This window comes from Patiria miniata, unplaced genomic scaffold (assembly GCF_015706575.1).
Source record: "Patiria miniata isolate m_02_andy unplaced genomic scaffold, ASM1570657v1 HiC_scaffold_9, whole genome shotgun sequence".
Lineage (NCBI taxonomy): Eukaryota > Metazoa > Echinodermata > Asteroidea > Valvatida > Asterinidae > Patiria > Patiria miniata.
In genome coordinates, this window is record NW_024037076.1 from 10,637,516 (window position 1) to 10,657,661 (window position 20,146).

The following is a 20,146-nucleotide window of genomic DNA, read 5'->3' on the forward strand; positions in this document are numbered from 1 at the left end:
CATACAATGTGTATGCAAATGAACAGTTTATTTATCAAAGCATGCATCACCATGCATTTTGTTCTACGCTGTTTTGTTAAATGGACAGCAAGTTCAATACCCTATATTATTTGAAAATAATTATATTTAAACCAGAGTGTTGACATTAAATAAAGCTTTTGGATTGTGTAGGTAAGTGAAGGCAAATCGTATTGAACTGCTTTCTAAATCATTTGGGATTAACAATGCATTTGCTTTATTGTTTCTTTTTTTTTTCTGTTTAGAGTACTAACTCTTTCCAAGCCGTGCTCGTGACAGATTACATTCATGGCTATGTTATCTTCAACTACGAGCGCTGCGGCATGAACTGGAACGAAAACCTTCTGCCAAACGACAACGTCATCCAGGGCTTTACCTGCGGACAATATGGCAACAAATTCTACCTGAACGTACCAAGCTACTCGCGTTTCCGCCCTGGAAGTGTTGTTGGAAATACCGGGATGTACGGGCGCTGGGTCCAGCGACTTGACAGCCTACCAGACAATTTTGTCAATCCCCGCTTGTTCTGTCGGAATTGGTACAGTGGGCAGGTTGTTAATAGTTAGATCCTTTACTACTGGTATAGGACCGCGCACACTTGTCCATGCAGTTGGTGGCAAGCTTTTTGGGACCCAAGGTGGACATACATCGGTTACAGTTATTTCCTCCCAAATTCAGGAAGCAGCTCATCACTTGGTGAGTACAGGCTATCTACTCCCACCCCCAGCCCCACCCCCGATAGTACATGTTTAAATGAACAGTGATCAGTTCATTAGCAGCGGTTGACTCGACGCTTCATTTTTTCTTGACATTTGACGGTGTGGTTCTTTTGTAAAGCAAACGACAATTAACACAAGCCAGACATTTCTAAAACTATTTGAATGTTTGATGAGTATTCTTCCAAAAACTGGATGCTGAGATATGAGGTCTCTCAAACTTGACGAAATGCAGACACGATATACCAAAAGGTTTTTCTTACATTCTCAAAATACATTTTGCAGTTCAATTTCTGAAAGCCAAAATGGTTTACTCAAGTAAAATTGGAGACTTTGCTTGGTGGGGATACTAGGTTTGCGGAAACATAATGTGGGAATAATTTCTCAAATTAAGAGATTGGTTCTGAAAAAAAAAAAACCTGAGGTATAAACTCGACGTCCCAGGCATGAATGCTCTGGCCAGAGGCATAAACTCGACGTTCTTGTCTGTATGCTGTGGCCGTCTTTAGGAGAACGGTCAGAGCATACTGACCGGAACTGCGAGTTTATATCTCTGGTTCTTTTCAGCTCTGACCGTCTTCTCCTGAAGACGGTCAGAGAATTCTGACCTGTCTTTACCACAGGTTTTATTTCAGAACAATTCTCTTAGTTTGAAAAATTATTCCAATTGTGTTTCCGGCAAACCTCTCTTTTATTGGTAAACTCAACATTTTTTTTTTGAAAAGAATATTCAATATTTTACCCTCTATTGTTTACGTATAATCCCTTTCACACTGATAACCTATTCTCTTTTTTTTTCAATTGAATGCAATTTTCATGCAGCTGCTGTTTGCTATGTTCGGGCTTGGCAGTTTCCTTATACCCCGGGTCCGGTATGTTGCTACAGCACATGGACCTGGAGTCTTCTCCGGGGCGTCAGGAATGCTGTAGTTGCTTCTGTCTTTGAGCATTATCCAGTCAGTCCCTGGTTTTATTCACCTAGTCTGTTCAACCGGCGGTATGGTAAGCACCTAATAGGCAGACACCTAATTGAATGTACCCAGCAGCTTGCAACATTACATTTAGATCAGCTAGAGGCCAATAGGCCTGTGACACAATCACATCTTGCTTTGTTCACATGTATGAAAAGCAGCATGTTGAGTTCAAGACCCACCTAAAGCTCCAATGAAAAAAAGTAAACAGTAAAAAAAGAAAAATGTCATCATGTCTCACGTCTGATTAAATTTGACACACCAATAAATCGTGTATTAAACGAGCATGTTATTCCGCTTATGTGAAAAAAATAAGAATAACTGAAATCGAACAATGCTATGCACGTTTTACTAAAATAACCCATTTTTACAGATGTCCACAGAATGCTCAATGCTTTGAAGCTATTCAACGTAGTGAGTACACAGAGATCACACACAGGCATTCAAATACAAATGAGATTTAAATAATGCGAGTCAAGACACAACATTAATGGTACGTCAGGTTTGTGTTTTGTACTAGGGGAACAAATAAAGAAAAAATCTGAATTGATGGCTTGGTGTTTTTTGTCTGTTTCCCTTTATTCGTTCATATTGGGAGACATCCCCATAGACGTGTGCACAAAATTGTTCAAACTTAAATGTGCCCTAACCCAATATTCCCTTGTGGTCTTTTTTCACGAATTTCGGTATGTTTACTAAGTAGACCACGAGCAACAAATATAATCTAATTGCGACGATAAAATTGTGCCTCTAAAGGGGGGCTGTGAAATTAGGGAGACATAAAAATGCCTCCCTCATGACCGATGTCTCCCATCGTGCGAAGAAATTAATATAACGTGTCTCCTTAATGACACCATTACACGAAGCATTATTACCCTGCACACTGGGCCAATGAAACGTTCCAAAGACAAACTCAGCTCCCTGGGGAGTATACAGCTCGATGGTGACATTTCGGCGTAAAACAGCTAAAATCAACCACAATAACCATCTTTGCCCCCACATGTACCCAGTTACTCCTGGATGGAGAGAAGTGATGAGTGACAGCCAAATGTTAAGCAGTGCATATTACTAATGACTGATACTCAGCTGATGCGTGCTCAGCCAAATTGTATATATAGCCTGTCCATCTGCTATAAGAAATGGTTTCTGTTCAGAAGCTTCGTTAAATTTGGCTCTAGTGTTGTGGCAGTTAAGTATTGTTATCGTGAATCTGATCTGTTGAAACATTTCTAAACGACTGGAGATAATAAAGGTGGGTGCAAAGTATGGGCCTGATCATGTTAACCGATGCTTGTATAGAAACGCCTTACACAAACACGTACAGTGTAGGACAGTTTACTCAGACAATAACAATAAAAAGCATCGCAGATAGGTGTTGGGACTGTGCCTTTGATGATACAAGCATGGCATTTGGCACACAGTCAGAGTATGTCATTAGAAAGATGTTTTGCTATCGGGCCATCGCAGATTTGTCCTTTGTAAAAATATAGGTAGAATAACAAGTAATGGCTATTTTGAAAATTTTGAAAACTGAATCTTATTCTAACTACATTTTTTGCAAAGAACAAATCTGGGAAATACAAATTTGCCCTAGTCTAGAGCCAAATATCTGTATTAATACATACTCTGTCTGTTTGCCAAATTCCATGCACGGTTTATCAAAGGCACAATTCCCAAATTATTTCTCCTATTTGCCAAACTAAATTACGAAAACGAACGGACAAGGAATACTGGACAACAAACCCAACCCACCCAACCCAACCCAACCCAACCCAACCCAACCCAACCCAACCCAACCCCAACCCAACCCAACCCAACCCAACCCAACCCAACCCACCCAACTCAACCCAACCCAACCCAACCCAACCCACCCAACCAACCCAACCCAACCCAACCCAACCCAACCCAACCCAACCCAACCCAACCCAACCCAACCCAACCCAACCCAACCCAACCCAACCCAACCCAACCCAACCCAACCCAACCCAACCCAACCCAACCAACCCAACCCAACCCAACCCAACCCAACCCAACCAACCCAACCCAACCCAACCCAACCCAACCCAACCCAACCCAACCCAACCCAACCCAACCCAACCCAACCCAACCAACCCAACCCAACCCAACCCAACCCAACCCAACCCAACCCAACCCACCCAACCCAACCCAAACCCAACCCAACCCAACCCAACCCACCCAACCCAACCCAACCCAACCCAACCCAACCCAACCCAACCCAACCCAACCCAACCCAACCCAACCAACCCAACCCAACCCAACCCAACCCAACCCAACCCAACCCAACCCAACCCAACCCAACCCAACCCAACCCAACCCAACCCAACCCAACCCAACCCAACCCAACCCAACCCAACCCAACCCAACCCAACCCAACCCAACCCAACCCAACCCAACCCAACCCAACCAACCCAACCCAACCCAACCCAACCCAACCCAACCCAACCCAACCCAACCCAACCCAACCCAACCCAACCCAACCCAACCCAACCCAACCCAACCCAACCCAACCCAACCCAACCCAACCCAACCCAACCCAACCCAACCCAACCCAACCCAACCCAACCCAACCCAACCCAACCCAACCCAACCCAACCCACCCCACCCAACCCAACCCAACCCAACCCAACCCAACCCAACCAACCCAACCCAACCCAACCCAACCCAACCCAACCCAACCAACCCAACCCAACCCAACCCAACCCAACCCAACCCAACCCAACCCAACCCAACCCAACCCAACCCAACCCAACCCAACCCAACCCAACCCAACCCAACCCAACCCAACCCAACCCAACCCAACCCAACCCAACCCAACCCAACCCAACCCAACCCAACCCAACCCAACCCAACCCAACCCAACCCAACCCAACCCAACCCAACCCAACCCAACCCAACCCAACCCAACCCAACCCAACCCAACCCAACCCAACCCAACCCAACCCAACCCAACCCAACCCAACCCAACCCAACCCAACCCAACCCAACCCAACCCAACCCAACCCAACCCAACCAACCCAACCCAACCCAACCCAACCCAACCCAACCCAACCCAACCCAACCCAACCCAACCCAACCCAACCCAACCCAACCCAACCCAACCCAACCCAACCCAACCCAACCCAACCCAACCCAACCCAACCCAACCCAACCCAACCCAACCCAACCCAACCCAACCCAACCCAACCCAACCCAACCCAACCCAACCCACCAACACACCAACACACCAAAAAGCAATCTTCGTGTTTTGTACACAGATCAGGAAGTACTGCCTCGGTATTACTGCTGTCAGGCTTCTACACTCTGCCACCTCTACGATGACTACAGACCGGCCATGGGTTGCTACAATTACCGACCACCATGGTGGTGTAAGTTTGCATTATTTAGAACTCCTAGCAAGTCATTTTTGTTTTTAATTTTACAGAAAATTGCCTTTCAGATCTCGGCTGTCCAGTCGTAGATATCCATGCTTACTCAAGGGCGGATCGGGGGGGGGGGTGGCACCCCCCCCCTAAAAAAACCCTACTTTTTTTTAAGTGACATCACCATAATATAAAGGCAGGTACTTCGTACATCACCATCTTTTCCATACACAAAAATGGTCAAAATCGTCAGAAATTGCCTGATTATTTTGGCCCCCATTAAAAATTTAAATTGTGTTCTTCATCCGATCTTGTGCTTACTACATCTGCACAATTTCCATTCATTGAAATAAAACTAGTATTTGTTATTTTTCAATCTCTAGGTCCATGCATTAGGTCACAACTTTTTCATGGAAAAGGTTGTTAATTGGTACATTTTTACAAGCTTAGGCACACAAACAAATCTCAGGCCAAGTTCGGGCAAGGACCATTAGTCGACTAGTGGTTAATTTGTGACGTACCTTACGCCTGCGCACTGATTGCAACGTGCGAACGTCTCTAGTCAAACGCTGGTCGAAATGTCATCGCAAAACTTCTGGATCCTGGCTCTCTGCTAGCGTTATGAATGCGCGCAGCTATTGGTTACCAGCGAAGCAACCCCAGTAGGCTGGTTACAAATAGTCGACTAGCGTAGCCAACTACCGTCGACTAGACAGAGGTCTGGCAAACGTTAGTTAACCATTGGTCAACTATAGTCCTTGCACGAACTTGGCCTTACATGCTGAAATAATGGTTGGTCCAATTTACTTTGTGTAATAGTGTCAGTAATAAGAGAAACCTTTGATACCTTTGTATGATTTCATACCGACAACAAGTGAAGAGCAGGTGGAAAACCAGGCACTGAGTAAAATCTGTTTTATTGTTAAGTTTGTTTTCTTTTGCAAATTCTCAAAGTCTGGTTTTGGGGAGACCCTCACATCAAAACCCTGGACGGAGTTGAGTACACCTTCAATGGCCTTGGTGAATACACGGTAGCACTCATTGAAGATGAGAACGGAGCACAAATCTTTGAACTACAAGGCCGGACGCAGCGAGCTACCAATGTAGAAACTGGTCAACTAACGGATGCAACATTCTACTCTGGGTTTGCTGCAGAGTATTCAGGAGAAGGACGGGTTTGTAACTCTTTACTTTCATCAAAAATATTTTGAGTTGCACCCGATTATTAAACTTGAGTAATTGCCAGCTGTAGCTAATTAAGTGTTCATTTGACATACCTTTTGGCACGCTTCTCTGAGCTTGGTAATACTTATGAATCTGCATGCTATGAGTTCAGTATTCTCCTGCCCCCAAAAATTTTTAAAGAAATATTTTAAAATTTTGATTTGTAGATTTGGAAAGGATAACTATACATCCCTTGCTCCATTGTCTATACGACATAAAATGTTTTTCTTAAAATCTTGAAATTTTGAGGAATTCTTGAATGTTGAAACTCGCAACTATTCTTTGAAATTGACTTTTTTCCCCTTCAAAATTTTCTGAGTAGTTGGTGCGTATTACACAACGGAGGAACCTACTTCAGAAACTAACGGAAATCTCACATTTTCTGCACGTATCTTCCACTGGATCAAGCGCTACACTTTCGAAATATTTCAAGATGGAAGGAAATGAAGTATTGGCTTTCTGAACCTGTCACAAGTATTTTTTTTCCCAGGTTGAAGTGAAATTAAACAAAAGGCAGGAAGCTGATGATCTGATAACAACTGTCAATGGAGATGTTGTCACGCCTACAACAGCAGGTACATGTGCAGTTGGTGGAGTTTAAATGTTAACTGGTAGCCCCGCCCTTACATCTGTTAAATACTTAACCAAGCCATTCTTTACTTGGGAGTGGGGTGCTGTGGTCCAACGATTACGGTGTTCGACTCGTGTGCGTGGTACATGGGTTCAAATCCTGACCGTGGGAACGTTGTTCTTGTGCTCTTGAGCAAGGCACTTTACCATTATTGCTCCGTCCTTCGGATGGGACGTAAAGCCGTAGGTCCCGCGTGTTGTGTAATGCACGTTAAAGAACCCAGTAACACTTATCGCTAAGAAAAGGGGTTTGCCCCCGTGTTTCTGAAAGTGGTTGCTTAATGCGCCGCAGCACCCTGTAAACCCTTATAAAGGTGCTAAATAATGGGTCTTTCTCTCACGTATACTTCATTCACATGTCTATAATAATAGACATCATATCCAGCGCCTTGAGTATCTAATTGCACTATATAAGACTCCGGTATTATTGTTATACTTCATTGAACACAACCTCATACAAGTCGTCTGTTGATCCTTTCAGATTACATCATACCTCTACAATATTTTTCAGTAGTGTATTTAGAATGCAACATGCAATCAACCGTTTTGCCTGTCGTGAGTTTCTTAATTTTAGAAGTCTTAATCTTTGGGTAGCATATTTTATCTACTAATGGGTTAATAATTAAAGCCTACGATTTATCACTGACCTTTTGATAAGTAGTGGTGAGTTGTATTATCATTCATTCTCTTTAGGATTGCTAATTGGCAATGTTACTGTCAAAAGGGATGCTTCAACTAACAAAGTGGTCACCATGTTCCCTGGCGATATTCAGTTTACAGTAGGAGTAAACAACAGCATTGGAGACATTACTGTCCAGTTAGGGCAAACGTATCGGGGAAAAACCAAGGGACTACTGGGTGAGTAAAACTCAAATTATTCAAAAACATTCCGTGCGGAACTGATTGCCTGAACAGACAGCATTTAAACACTTCACTTTGACTTCAGTCCGATGTACACAAGTCTTGCTCAAGTCCTCACAAGTTCTCACAAGTACACTACAAGTCAATGGAAGTCCGATACAGTCCAGCGTCAAGTCAAGCATTCAAATGAACTGTGACGGGGACTTGTTATTGTTCTTTACAATATTGTGATTTAGTTGTGATAGACTCAAGTACAAAAGTAGACGTTATTGTCTGAGAAAAATGGGTGCGATGTTGATCTCCATGTACTGCCTTATAGGGCCTACTTAACTAAAATCTCCAAAAACATGCACATCATAGCCGTGCATTCCACATGACACAAAAGAGTGTTGCAGGAGTAGCCCGATCAGGCTACAGGGAAGTAGGCGCCGTCAAGGCTCATTATAGCAACCAATAAGCAACCCATAAGATTCCATGAACTTTGAAGGTGTTGTCCTTCACAAATGCGTGTGTAATTAGAGGTCATGCAGGCTCTCAGTCTGTGTAGCATGAATGATTGATTAAATGTCTGCTGTACAGGCGTTTGGGATGGCGACCAAGGCAATGATGCAACCAGACGTGATGGTACTATACAACCAGCCACCGGTGACAACGGAGCGATGATTGAAAGAGACTTCTATAATTTTGGTGAAACCTGTAAGTCAATCACCGTACTGTTGTTGACTTTGGTGAAATCATTTTGCCTGGTTATCTAGATTTCGTCATAGTTTAGTATTCAGCCGGGATACCCCTGCAAGCTTGTACACTTCCTTTTCCAGTCGAAACCATAGATAGATCGGGAAGGGGTTGGAGGAAATTTGCAAAGACATTCCAATGAATACCCACACAATCGGGTACAAGTCACAAATACATTTCACATGACTGGAACCAAGGTCAAAGTGATTTAATTGCAAAATATGATCCTATACATTAACGCAATCCTATCCGAAACTCTTTATGAAGCTGCTGAATATTGACAGACAAATTAAATATTTCTTTGCCACAGTAGATCCTCAGTGTTCTTAGATTACATGTACGTTTCTCCTTTGGCTACACATAGGGCGTATCACTGAACAGGATTCTCTCTTCTACTATGTGGGTGACGAAACTTGGGCATTATCAAATGACCACTCCTTCCTGCCAAGTTTCTATGAAGATCTTGTCGCAGCTGCCACTCCGGAAAAGCTTCAAAAGGCTCAAGAGTTATGCGGGGACAACAAGATGTGTTTGTTTGACACACTGGCGACGGACGATGAAAGCATCGGACAGTCTACAGTGATGCTGAATGAAATGAACTCTGAAACCGAAAGTGCAGCAAGTAAGTAAAGCTGTCGTTCATGACTAGTCCTTCTTTAGTGACGAAGGCAGGGTTGGGCACGGAATCGTGTTGATACCGTCGACATCATACGCTGATACGATGCTCATGCATCATCAGCGTTCAGGGCACGTACACGTGCTCACCATTGCACTGACAATCGTGCATGCAAATGATCATTTGCAGTTGAGAATCACTGAAATGGGCATAATGGGGTCCTCAAAAAAACCCAACATTTTTGTTTGCTGGTCATAGGTTAAATCCATTTTCTGCCACACTTGACCTGTAGGATTGCACAAACTTTTGGGGGTCACATTTTACGGTGATTGTTTTGGCCATATGTCCAGTATATCGGTGTTTGATAAAGTGGCATTATATTGTAATGCAATAAAATGCACTTATTTTTTAAACAATTTGCAGCCAACTATCCACCAAACATAACCGCTTCGGATACCTTCAGGGTAACGGTGGGTGTGCAATTCACTGAGCAACTGGAAGCCATGGATCCTGATGAAGACGATGTTATATTTTCATTGGTGGAGCCAATCGAAGGTGCATCCATCACCGAAGATGGTAAAACAATTAACCTTTACGTAGTAGTTTAGGCTGTGCCTTCCGTCAGCATTATTTTCATGAGAGCAGTGTACGCGTTGCCGTCAAATTAATCTTTGAGAAAAAAAATCAGCTTAATTGCGTTTGAATTAAACCCATGACCTATATGATTAGGTGGCTAACACGCCCCCTCCCCCACCCCTCTCCAACTCCAACCCCACTTCTGACAAGTGTGACGATCCCAAATTTCACAAAGTTCCAAGAAAAAGTCATTGTTACACATCTTGATTCCTAGCCAAAGGCATTCGATCGTTTTATGCGTTGAGTCCTGCGCCTCATCTATCGATCCACTCTTGAAAAGTATGCGGACTATTATCCCAAGCCAACACAAGTCATGAAAATCCTGGATCTACCACTGCTAGCCTACTTCAGTGTTGATGTCGTATTCCATAAGACTTTATGTTCTATCTATGCTTTTGGAATATTCAACTCTTGTGTTTTATTTTAATATACAATTACCCCCCTCTATTAAATTTTGGGCTCCTGCAACCCTCTGACAAAAAGTGGCTCTTATTATTGATCTTCCCTGCGGTCAGTATCCCTTACCTTACCCATTATGATAGGTGGCAGAAACCAACCCACCCAGTCCAATATGTTGGGCACTAAATACTTTGGACACCACATAATTATAAGAGCATGAGTAGGCCTACAGCAAATTACGATTTTTCAAGTTTCAGAAGCCACCATATTTTTCCACTTCCATATTATCTTACAGGTGGTCTCTTCACATGGACGCCAGCGGACCAGTCAAAGGTCATGGTTGCTTTCCTAGCAACAGATGGCAAAGCTAATACCACACACGAACCTACTGTACAGCTCTGTGACTGCAAGAACGGTGGCACGTGCCTGTGGGATGAGTTTGTGATGGGCACGGATGTTGTCGAAAACAGTTTTGGGGTGAGTGCTAATTGTGTGTGTGGGTAGGCATACACCGCGTTATGGGGAAGTTTGTTAATGTTAGGCAAATTAGGACCGAGTTATGGGGACTTTCTGCTGTCCCCATAGCATTTTCGGTCCCCACAAATACCTTGCACAGACGAGTGTGTGTGTGTGTTTTTTTGCTGGACCCAACGGGCTAGCCTATTCCCCTGTGACCTGTCATTTTAAAGAGGAGATTCAACCCTAACAGAGGATATCTCTCTTTGATTCACATGTGCCCTACTTCTGTTCAAATTAGCAATAATATATCGGTTTCGTTTTTTTTTTTATCCACGCTGTATATGATGAATTCGACGTGGGTCTGTGTAGGAGCTGTGTAGTATGTTTGCTCTAGTGTAACAAATATTCTCATAAGCTATTGGTTAATCTTAATTAGGCCTAAAATGCAGTTAATGGAAAGTATAACTTTTTGTAAGAAAAGTGTCCTGCTCGAAGACAGAGGCTTTCCTAATTCGAAAGACACTACCTATACAATGGGGTCTGTGAATGAATGTAGCGATACAATCGAAGAGATCAAGTTGTAATTGTTGTTCTGCACATTTATTTGTGTAGTATGTTGGTTAACGTTGTCATTCATTTCCTATTTAGGTGGTGCTTTGCGAGTGTGAGCCTGGCTGGAGTGGTGAGTTCTGTGAAGTGGATTACGACGCCTGTGAGGACGGCCCCTGCTTCATGGGCGTGGCTTGTTTTGATGAAGCGCCACCGTCGTTGAACAACACCTGTGGACCTTGTCCTGAAGGACTTGAGGGTGACGGCAGGTTCTGTCAGGGTAAGTATAGAGTTCTTGGTTTGAGTATTTATTTGAAACCACTAGCTCCTTTACTGGCTAAGACCAACTTGCTTGTGGACCACTTCAACTGTGACATGCCCATGGGCGACCCTTAACACCTTAAGAGATGTACTTCCAATGCAGGCCAGAACTGTTCGGATTGACCACAATTAACAGCCCGATCTAAATCAAGATTTTTGCAAATGGAGTCATAAATAGAGTCACAAATGGAGTCACATCATCAACATATACGGAAACTAATGGCCTTGGAATAAACTTGGAGGGGAGTGGTCGGCCAACTACAACCCCCTCCCCCAGAGGAAATAACATGGTTAGCCACATCAATTCACCGCCCTTACAATTCCCTGTTGTGATAGATTACATCAGTAAAGTGCACAATGATTCTGTTGTCATTAGTTAACATAGTTTGATAGTGACTGCTGTATTAATGATATGGAACTCACGTTAACTGTGGATGATGTATCGTGTTGTCCTGAAGACTCTATGTCGATTTTCCTGCAGATATTGACGAGTGTGAGCTGTACCAAGACGAGCCAGCCAGCAGCGGTGGACGCGGCTGCGATCAGATCTGCAACAACACCCTCATGGATTACAACTGCAGTTGTGAATCTGGCTACTCCTTGTACATTGACAACAGGCGATGCATTGGTATGCAGTGCACTTTGTATGCAATGAAATTCAAAGAAAAACCTGCAAAGTTACAGATGTACCTGTTGAAAGAAAATTGGTTGCGAACGTGAAAGGGCACAATACCTAAGAGGTTTTCTCTTTAAATATCTGGATAAGGTGAAGAAAAGGTTATCCTCAATAGTCCAACTGTGACAGATATTAGCTTAGCTTTCCTCGAACTTCCCTCAGATGCAGTTATCGTTTTACATTGTGAGATACGGACATTGATATCAAATATCATTGGCTACAAATTCTGCCATCCTCTCCCCAAAAATCCACAAGTCCTAATTTGGGCGATTCACAATGCAGTGCGCCACCAAGAGTTTGCCATAGAGAGTCAATATTTTTAAGTTTATGGTCGACAAAACATGGCCCATTTGGATGATTGTCAGTAGTCAACTTGAGCTAATATGTTATAGATAGGGGCAAAGCGTTCTGCCGCATTTTCAAAAACACCATATTGATATAAAGAAAATAAAAAGGGCAAACAGATCCTAAAATCATTTGCTTACGAAACTACTACTGACCTAAAAAAACGAGACGAAATGAACAAAATTGAGCATTATATTTATTTGAAGGCATATTGGAATTGTCAGCCATTTTTAATTCAAATTTGATTTTACCCTTGTGTTATCCGAGGATTTTGGGCATGTCAATGTTTTCCCCCGTTCACATTTATTTCCATTCTGCACCGGACAATAGAATAATACAAGAAATAACAATATATACGGAAAAAGTGTTCCGGCACACACATGGAGGCATATTCTGGAAGCCGAAGCCTGTATGAAGAGATGTCTTTAAATAATAACTAATTAAAGAAATACTATGTGAGTTGATGAGACATACAAATCAGACATACACAACAGACAAACAGATATACAGAATAACCAATTTGTGTTTGTTTGTCAGACTCGCACTCTAGCTATGAAACCACCCATTTAGAAGTTTGTGTTTGATTTGGATGGTGTAGATATCGACGAATGTGAATTGGGCCTGCACAACTGTAGCGTCAACGCTGTGTGCAACAACACCAAGGGCAGCTACGAGTGTGAATGTAAGCCAGGCTTCAGGGACGACTTTATGGATGGAACGTCGTGTACAGGTAGGCCTATGTGTTCTTGGAAAGTAGTAGAGAAGTTTTCAACATTTGTTGTACAGTAAGCAAACTATAAAAAAATTTATGAATATGATGAAGCACAAAACAGTTTAAAAACAGATGCTGTTTTTATTGGTGTAAAAATGTTTGATAACACAGCGTTTGTGATTTAGCCTTTTCACTGTGCAAATGATGATGCTGAACGTACCACAATCTTAAAGTAAATGTCAAGACAATTGCAAATCATTCATAAGTTACCTTACAAGTACTTTTTACCATAGTCAAGTAAAAATGTAGCGAAGGAATATTGGACAAAGAAAAAGAAGTACTGTTTGTTTAGTTATCGGTTTGAGTAGTTTCACTACTTGTGATGACTGAGGAGAACTTGTGAGAACTTGTGAGAACTCGTGTTTAAATATTTTCAGGTGTTTCAAAGGTTGTAGCTAAGCAATTTAGGCTAGGCTGGTAGATAATATACCAAGGAGAATTGAAACCCAAAGTAATGGCACCAAAATTCTGTTCTTTTTACTTTCTTAAATTTCGATTTAAGTTAATCAAGGCTCAAAAGAGTCTTTGTGGAAATTCAGTCAATACAAACAAATGATGCTAAAAACAATGTATGGAAATTCTCCTGTTTCCAGGGGTTTTTCTCACCTTACTGTGAAGTCAGTATTAAATTAGCTAATTTACAGTCACTACAGTCAGTGGAGGCATACAAAACACCATCATCTACAAGAAGTTGAAAACAAAGTTTGATTTTTCAAATAGTGTTTTTTTTATACATCTCTCAGACCTCGTGGAATGCACAGACAATAGTAGCTATACTTGTGACGAGAAAGCTAAATGTGAAAACACCATCGGCTCGTACCTGTGTGTGTGCATTGCGGGATATGAAGGTGATGGCAAGACATGTCAAGGTAAGGCCTTATGAACTAATTGACTTTTGAATTAATTGTCTTAAATAGACGCAAACAATGTGGATTTTACCAAGTGGATACATCAGGTGGTAATTTCCATTTCATTGCCAATGCAAATGTGAATTAAATTTGGTATAACAAAACTTTCATGGTGAAATCTGTAGGTGTTAAACTGCGTTCAATATTTTTGTGAAAAGGCAGCGTGAAAACTTTCTGTAGCGTCACAAAGTCGTATTTTGCTGAAAGTGTCACTCGAAACACTACTTTCGTCTTCATGTATGTCACTAGATCTGAATGAATGCGCAAGGGACATGGATGATAATTGTCACGCTGAAGCCGATTGTACAAACACTGTGGGATCATACACGTGTGCGTGTGGGGATGGCTGGACTGGCGACGGCACAAATTGCACCAATATAAACGAATGTGCTGCACCGTTACCAGTCTGTGATGAGAACGCTGAGTGTACGGACACTCAAGGTAGCTTTCTATGCCAGTGCAACACTGGTTATGTTGGCAACGGAATGATGTGTGCGGGTAAGTAATGTTATCGCAATTTTGTAGTGTACAAATTGTTTGGTATTGATTGCAGTTAGTGAACCTAGCCAGCAATAGCGATATTTGGAGTGTTTTATTTCCTCGAGGAAATGCAGTGGAAAAGAGTATATGCTCTGTTCAGTGTATTCTGTGCACGGCGAACATATATTCCAGGGCTGTCGATCTGATTTGTCGACTCCCAACATAACACCATCACCCTCACCAACTTAGGTCATGTCCAACACAGATACTGTTGTCCATGACTAAAAGTATGCACTGTTGCCCATCGTGGGACAAAGACAAAGCCATGGCTGCAAAATACCATATTTCAGCACAGCCTAATTTTTTCTGCCATTACCGTTGATTTCCAGATTTGAATGAGTGTACCACTGGTCAGGACGATTGTTTGGCCGTTACTGGTGAGTGCAGCAACACAGTGGGTAGCTTTGACTGCAGCTGTAAGGATGGATATACCGGGGACGGTCGGACAACCTGTACAGGTAAATCAAACATACTCAGTGTGCTGTATACGTGTATTATTAGTGTCCCTTTTAGGTGCACACTGTTAATACTGGGCCTGCGACGGGAACAAAACAGCTAGCTGACTGAAAATGGGAGTTATCCTCTATTTTTTTTTTACCAAAACCTTCTTCGCAGGTATTCATACAATTGTCTCAAAAGGAAAAGAAAATGTTCTGTTGCCAGTGCTTTTGTGTCGAAGGACTGCTTCTTAAATGTGTAGACTTGAGGGAGATGACAAGATTGGAATATGTGCTCAGGAGCATGTGCGACACCAAATTTGCTGACTGTTCCTCCGTGTTGGGAGGTGGCTAGGAAGCGGCAAATAGCCGGCCGTTGCAAACGCAAAAAAAAATGTTGTGTTGGAGGGGAACTGTACCCTGTCTGACTCAAGGAGGCGATGTTCAAATCCATTGGACCTTATCGAAGAATAGTTGGCTCTCTTCATTACAGCAACGCTCACGGTGGTTCATTTGTCAATTGAGGCTGTACGTGCTGACCGGGATACTTTTTGGTGACACCCCGCCCCATTTGCTACATTCCTGGATGCGCTGCCAAATCCCTTGCTCGGCAAACAGCTTGTTGACAAATGAATACGACATTGACACAAATTAAAATGAAAGTATTTTATTTCTATCCAACCATTTTCTTTCTTGTCACAAACTTTGATCCTTGTAGATATCGATGAGTGTCAGGGAAGCAATGATTGTTCTGAAAACGCTAATTGCACCAACACGGTGGGCAGCTATCAGTGTGACTGTGTGACTGGATACACAGGGGACGGACAGACCTGCACAGGTGAGAAATCAACTAATATATACAATTTAGTACCTTGACATTGTAACTAAATCTGCGTAAAAGGCGAAACAACCATTGTAAATTGCTTCCTTAGAACCAATGTCACAGTGCGATTGTTTTGGTTAAGTGTCTCAGCTGTTAATGCCATCAAACACCATCAAACTCAGTCGATAAATTATCTGACATTGAAGAAGTGATGTGAAGAATGTTCCTAATTTTTATCTAAACTTTCCAACTGGATGTGGCAATAATATTACTTTAGTATCAACATTACTATAAAAGCCTTTGTTGCCATTTATTCGCAAGCTGTGTGTAACCATCCCTTTCCATTTTTATGGAGTCCGTTGCTCAACACAAATCTTTTCTTTGGTATAAAGTGCAGGTCGATCTCCAAGTCCAGTAACAGTACAGGGGACTTGCAATGACAGAACGATGGCCCTTTTCACAGTTATCAGCGTTTAACTCCAATACTTGTTGTAAATCTGGTTTCCCCTCCCTTTTGCACAGACATTGACGAATGCACTCTTGAATTAGACAACTGCCAGCAAGAGTGCTTTAACACGGAAGGATCATTTGATTGCAATTGTAGTGCAGGTTTCACCCTTCAAGATGGGGTTTGCCAAGGTAAACTATTTAGCCAGTTTGGCATCCGAAATGTGCATGAAGCGCATCGAGAAATTCATCAAGATTACCTATTACTTATCGTATGACCAGTATTTCCAGTGGGAAAACCTGTTTTGCTGATTTATGTAAATAAATATTAAGAAAATGAAGAAAGTTCAAGTGGTAAACAAACATGACAAAACTTTTTTTCGTAATTGTCTCTTTATTACCAAATATCGTTACCCATGAGTCCATGTACAGCCCGAAAATGGCCCAGCACTGTCCGGTTTTATAGATTCATCAGTGAGTAAATACAACATAGTACAATTCTTTGCCATCACAATGTCTGGGTTTATTTTCTCCCACAGCTGAAATGGTGTGTTCGGGTACAAATTGCACACAGGGTGAGTGCTACAGTACCAACAATGCAGACGTGTGCCTCTGCTACCCAGGATACGCAATCGATGTAATCCCTTAGTCTGTGAAGGTAATATTCTTCAACAGTGTCTTCCTTCCTCAACTTGTTTTAACTTTTTGATCTGTCAAACAGAGTCATATTTCTTTACAAGAATTGAGATATTTCTACGCCAAACCGTTCACTGGCTTTCAGAGAACATTCTTCTAACTTCACGTTTTCTGATTGCATTTCAGATATTGATGAGTGTACAAGCCTGAGTGACCCTCACAGGTGTGGTGCCAACTCCATGTGTGCTAACCTGGCAGGCAGTTACGAGTGTCGTTGTTATCCCGGCTACACTCTCAATAGTGACCAACGGACCTGTTCAGGTATGTCAATTTTACAATGAAACTATGATTCAATTGAGCGTGGCTGCTGAGCAAAAATATTGCTTACCAAAGGTACTATGAATCAACGGGCATTTTTTTTTTTTGGGGGGGGGGGACTGTTGAAGTAAAAGTACTTCTTGTCTGGTAGAATGTGTATAGATTAACAAGCACTGCAGTCCACTGGATTTATACTTGAAATCTGAGCTCTGACAAACGTTCCGGTCATAATTTCATGATATTTAGATGTGAATGAATGCCAAGCCGGTACTCATAACTGCGACGCTATGAGCCAGATGTGCGTCAACGATGAACCCTACTTCACTTGTGACTGCAAGCCTGGCTTCAGCAGCGAGATTTTCAACGGATCCTGCTCTGGTTAGGAAACTTTCCTCCTGGGCGTGTATATCTAGAGGCCTATGGAAAACTTTACAAATTAAGTTCCACTTTGGGGATTGTCTGAACCACCTTAACTTTCATATCTCAGTTTAGGGATTGGGGCTGTTGTGCACTTTACAACAGCTTTATTATCAGCTATCCTGTGAGTGTAAGTAAAACGGGGAAAATGCAGTGCATGTATTCCAAAAGACTCAAAACTAAATGAGATGTCAGAAGTAGGCTCATTTGTTTCTTTGTTCCATGACTCTGAACATAAATATCTAAAAGCAAACATGATTCACAAAATGCACATGAAGATTCTTATTATGAACAGGAGAAGAACAAAGCTGACATCGGTTTGAAGGCCTTTTTCGGACTTTCGTTTGTTGGACAAATTTCGAAACTCAGTTAATTACCTGTATTCAACCACAACCTGTGAAAGCAAATTAGCTGCATCTGCAAATCTGTCAATATTGATATACGGATAATCACTGCAACATGTTGCCTGAAGAAATCCCCAGAGCCGCAACGGAAACCACTCTATTCAAAGAAAACAAAAAAAAAACGTTCGGAAATCGTGCACATGTCCCGCTTCAATTTATTTAAATTTTCTTCAAAAGATGTGATTCATGTTTGTTAATTTTGACAGACATCAATGAATGTTTAAATGACACCTTGAATGATTGCCACATCGACGCTGACTGCCTGAACAATAACGGTTTCTTCACCTGCCAATGCAAAGACGGATTTACTGGCACCGGACAGCTGTGCTTTGGTAATGCACTTTTTATGTTTTGGTATTATTCAAGTTTAATGTGAGTGTTTGTTTGGTGTTTTCCATTCATGTTTTTTTTTTCTTTTCTTTTTTCATGTTACTCTATTGATACACTCATGTATTATGCAGTTAGGTACTTGTAACAACATAAGACCTTTGATGGTCCTTTGTGTGTGTGTGTGTGGGGGGGGGGGGGGGCGGGTCTGAGACATCACATACAAACTGTGGGTTCTTTATTCATCAGTATTAACGCTAGGCTGTAGCATACTTTGAAGTCACACCTGACATGATACATATCATATACGCCAGCAAGTAATTGAAATATGTTCCTGTTTTATTTCTGGTGTTGATTAATTGGAATACACATGTAAGTTTGGCATGTTCTAATTTTCCTGAAAATCTGGGTTAGCTTGCAGACTTTTGTCTTTTCTTTTAAAATTCATCAGAAAATCGTAAAAGCATCGTGGTCGGCTCAATGTGAAGTTGATTGAATTTAACTACACGATCCAATTATCATTTGAATTGAATTTGTTTTCCTCTAGATATTGATGAATGCTCCTTGCCTACCGACGACCCGAACTACGCCAACTGCAGTCGCTTCGCATCGTGCACCAACCTGGCTGGCTCATTCCAATGCAACTGCAACACGGGATACGAAGGGGATGGACAGACTTGCCAGAGTATGTGCAAATAAAAAATAACCTGCGTACAGACTAACAATAGATGAGTGTCAGCATATATTTGTGATTAAGTATTCTTTTGGTTCGCCTTGAATGCTGGGATATATAGCAGATACAATCGATAAGTGGACCGTGTAGCAAAAGTGCCCCTTTAATGGTTTCAAAGAGGAAGTTTGTGTGACCGATGGGAGGGAGCCTTGAATGCATTGCCTACGGCGCGGACACTTTTATAAAGAAATAAGTGAAGATTCGATGGTGATGGGCTCGTACATCATATAGGTTTCCCGGCCAATTTCCTAAAATGTTCATTTACTTCTGAAAATCGGTCATTCCCTTTCGTCCGAATTTGAATGCACGTCTTCAATCTCATTTCAATTCAACAACACTTCAATCGTTTTTGTTGTCGGTGCATTCGGTTTTGAGAAACAAACGGCCAATTACGTTACCTTTGCATTCATTCAAGCAAGCATACCTTTTCGCGCAGAGTTCTGGAATTCAATTTCGTCAACGTGCAAACAAAAGTACGTTTCTCTCATTCAATATAGCAGATTACATCACAGAACATTAAACTCAAGTAAAAGATAATGATCACTGTTTGAAATCGCCCTCTGACAGTGAAAAAGAAGTCTTGTAAATGAATCTGAATGAGCATAAACGAAAGGTGCTGCTCAATCACTTAATTGATTGAACTGAAATGGAATCAAATGCTGTGGTAGCGAACAAAAAACTCGTGTTCAGAGCGATTCTCAAGTTCAGACTTAACTGAATGACCGATTTTCAGAAGTGAATGAGCATTTTAGTAAATTGGCCGGGAAAAAAACTATATAAAGAATTCACAAAACCTGTGTATTTTTCGATGGGGTCGTACATAATACCAAGAATACATAAAACCTGTG

General features: G+C 41.9%; 1 protein-coding gene across 1 annotated transcript in view; it reads left to right on the forward strand.

The window, feature by feature from the left end:
- The first annotated feature begins 341 nt into the window (after positions 1-341).
- Positions 342-20,146, forward strand: part of LOC119720462 (fibrillin-1-like) — a 41,412-nt gene continuing 21,607 nt past the window's right edge. The window contains exons 1-22 of the mRNA XM_038190134.1: positions 342-579; positions 697-759; positions 4,981-5,091; positions 6,040-6,260; positions 6,800-6,884; positions 7,633-7,797; positions 8,380-8,496; positions 8,900-9,157; positions 9,575-9,727; positions 10,482-10,663; positions 11,294-11,474; positions 11,997-12,143; positions 13,135-13,266; positions 14,052-14,177; positions 14,466-14,714; positions 15,086-15,214; positions 15,912-16,031; positions 16,539-16,655; positions 17,286-17,420; positions 17,664-17,795; positions 18,445-18,570; positions 19,113-19,250. Of these exons, the coding sequence (XP_038046062.1) occupies positions 342-579; positions 697-759; positions 4,981-5,091; positions 6,040-6,260; positions 6,800-6,884; positions 7,633-7,797; positions 8,380-8,496; positions 8,900-9,157; positions 9,575-9,727; positions 10,482-10,663; positions 11,294-11,474; positions 11,997-12,143; positions 13,135-13,266; positions 14,052-14,177; positions 14,466-14,714; positions 15,086-15,214; positions 15,912-16,031; positions 16,539-16,655; positions 17,286-17,420; positions 17,664-17,795; positions 18,445-18,570; positions 19,113-19,250 (3,325 nt within the window). The remainder of the gene's footprint in view (positions 580-696; positions 760-4,980; positions 5,092-6,039; positions 6,261-6,799; positions 6,885-7,632; positions 7,798-8,379; positions 8,497-8,899; positions 9,158-9,574; positions 9,728-10,481; positions 10,664-11,293; positions 11,475-11,996; positions 12,144-13,134; positions 13,267-14,051; positions 14,178-14,465; positions 14,715-15,085; positions 15,215-15,911; positions 16,032-16,538; positions 16,656-17,285; positions 17,421-17,663; positions 17,796-18,444; positions 18,571-19,112; positions 19,251-20,146) is intronic.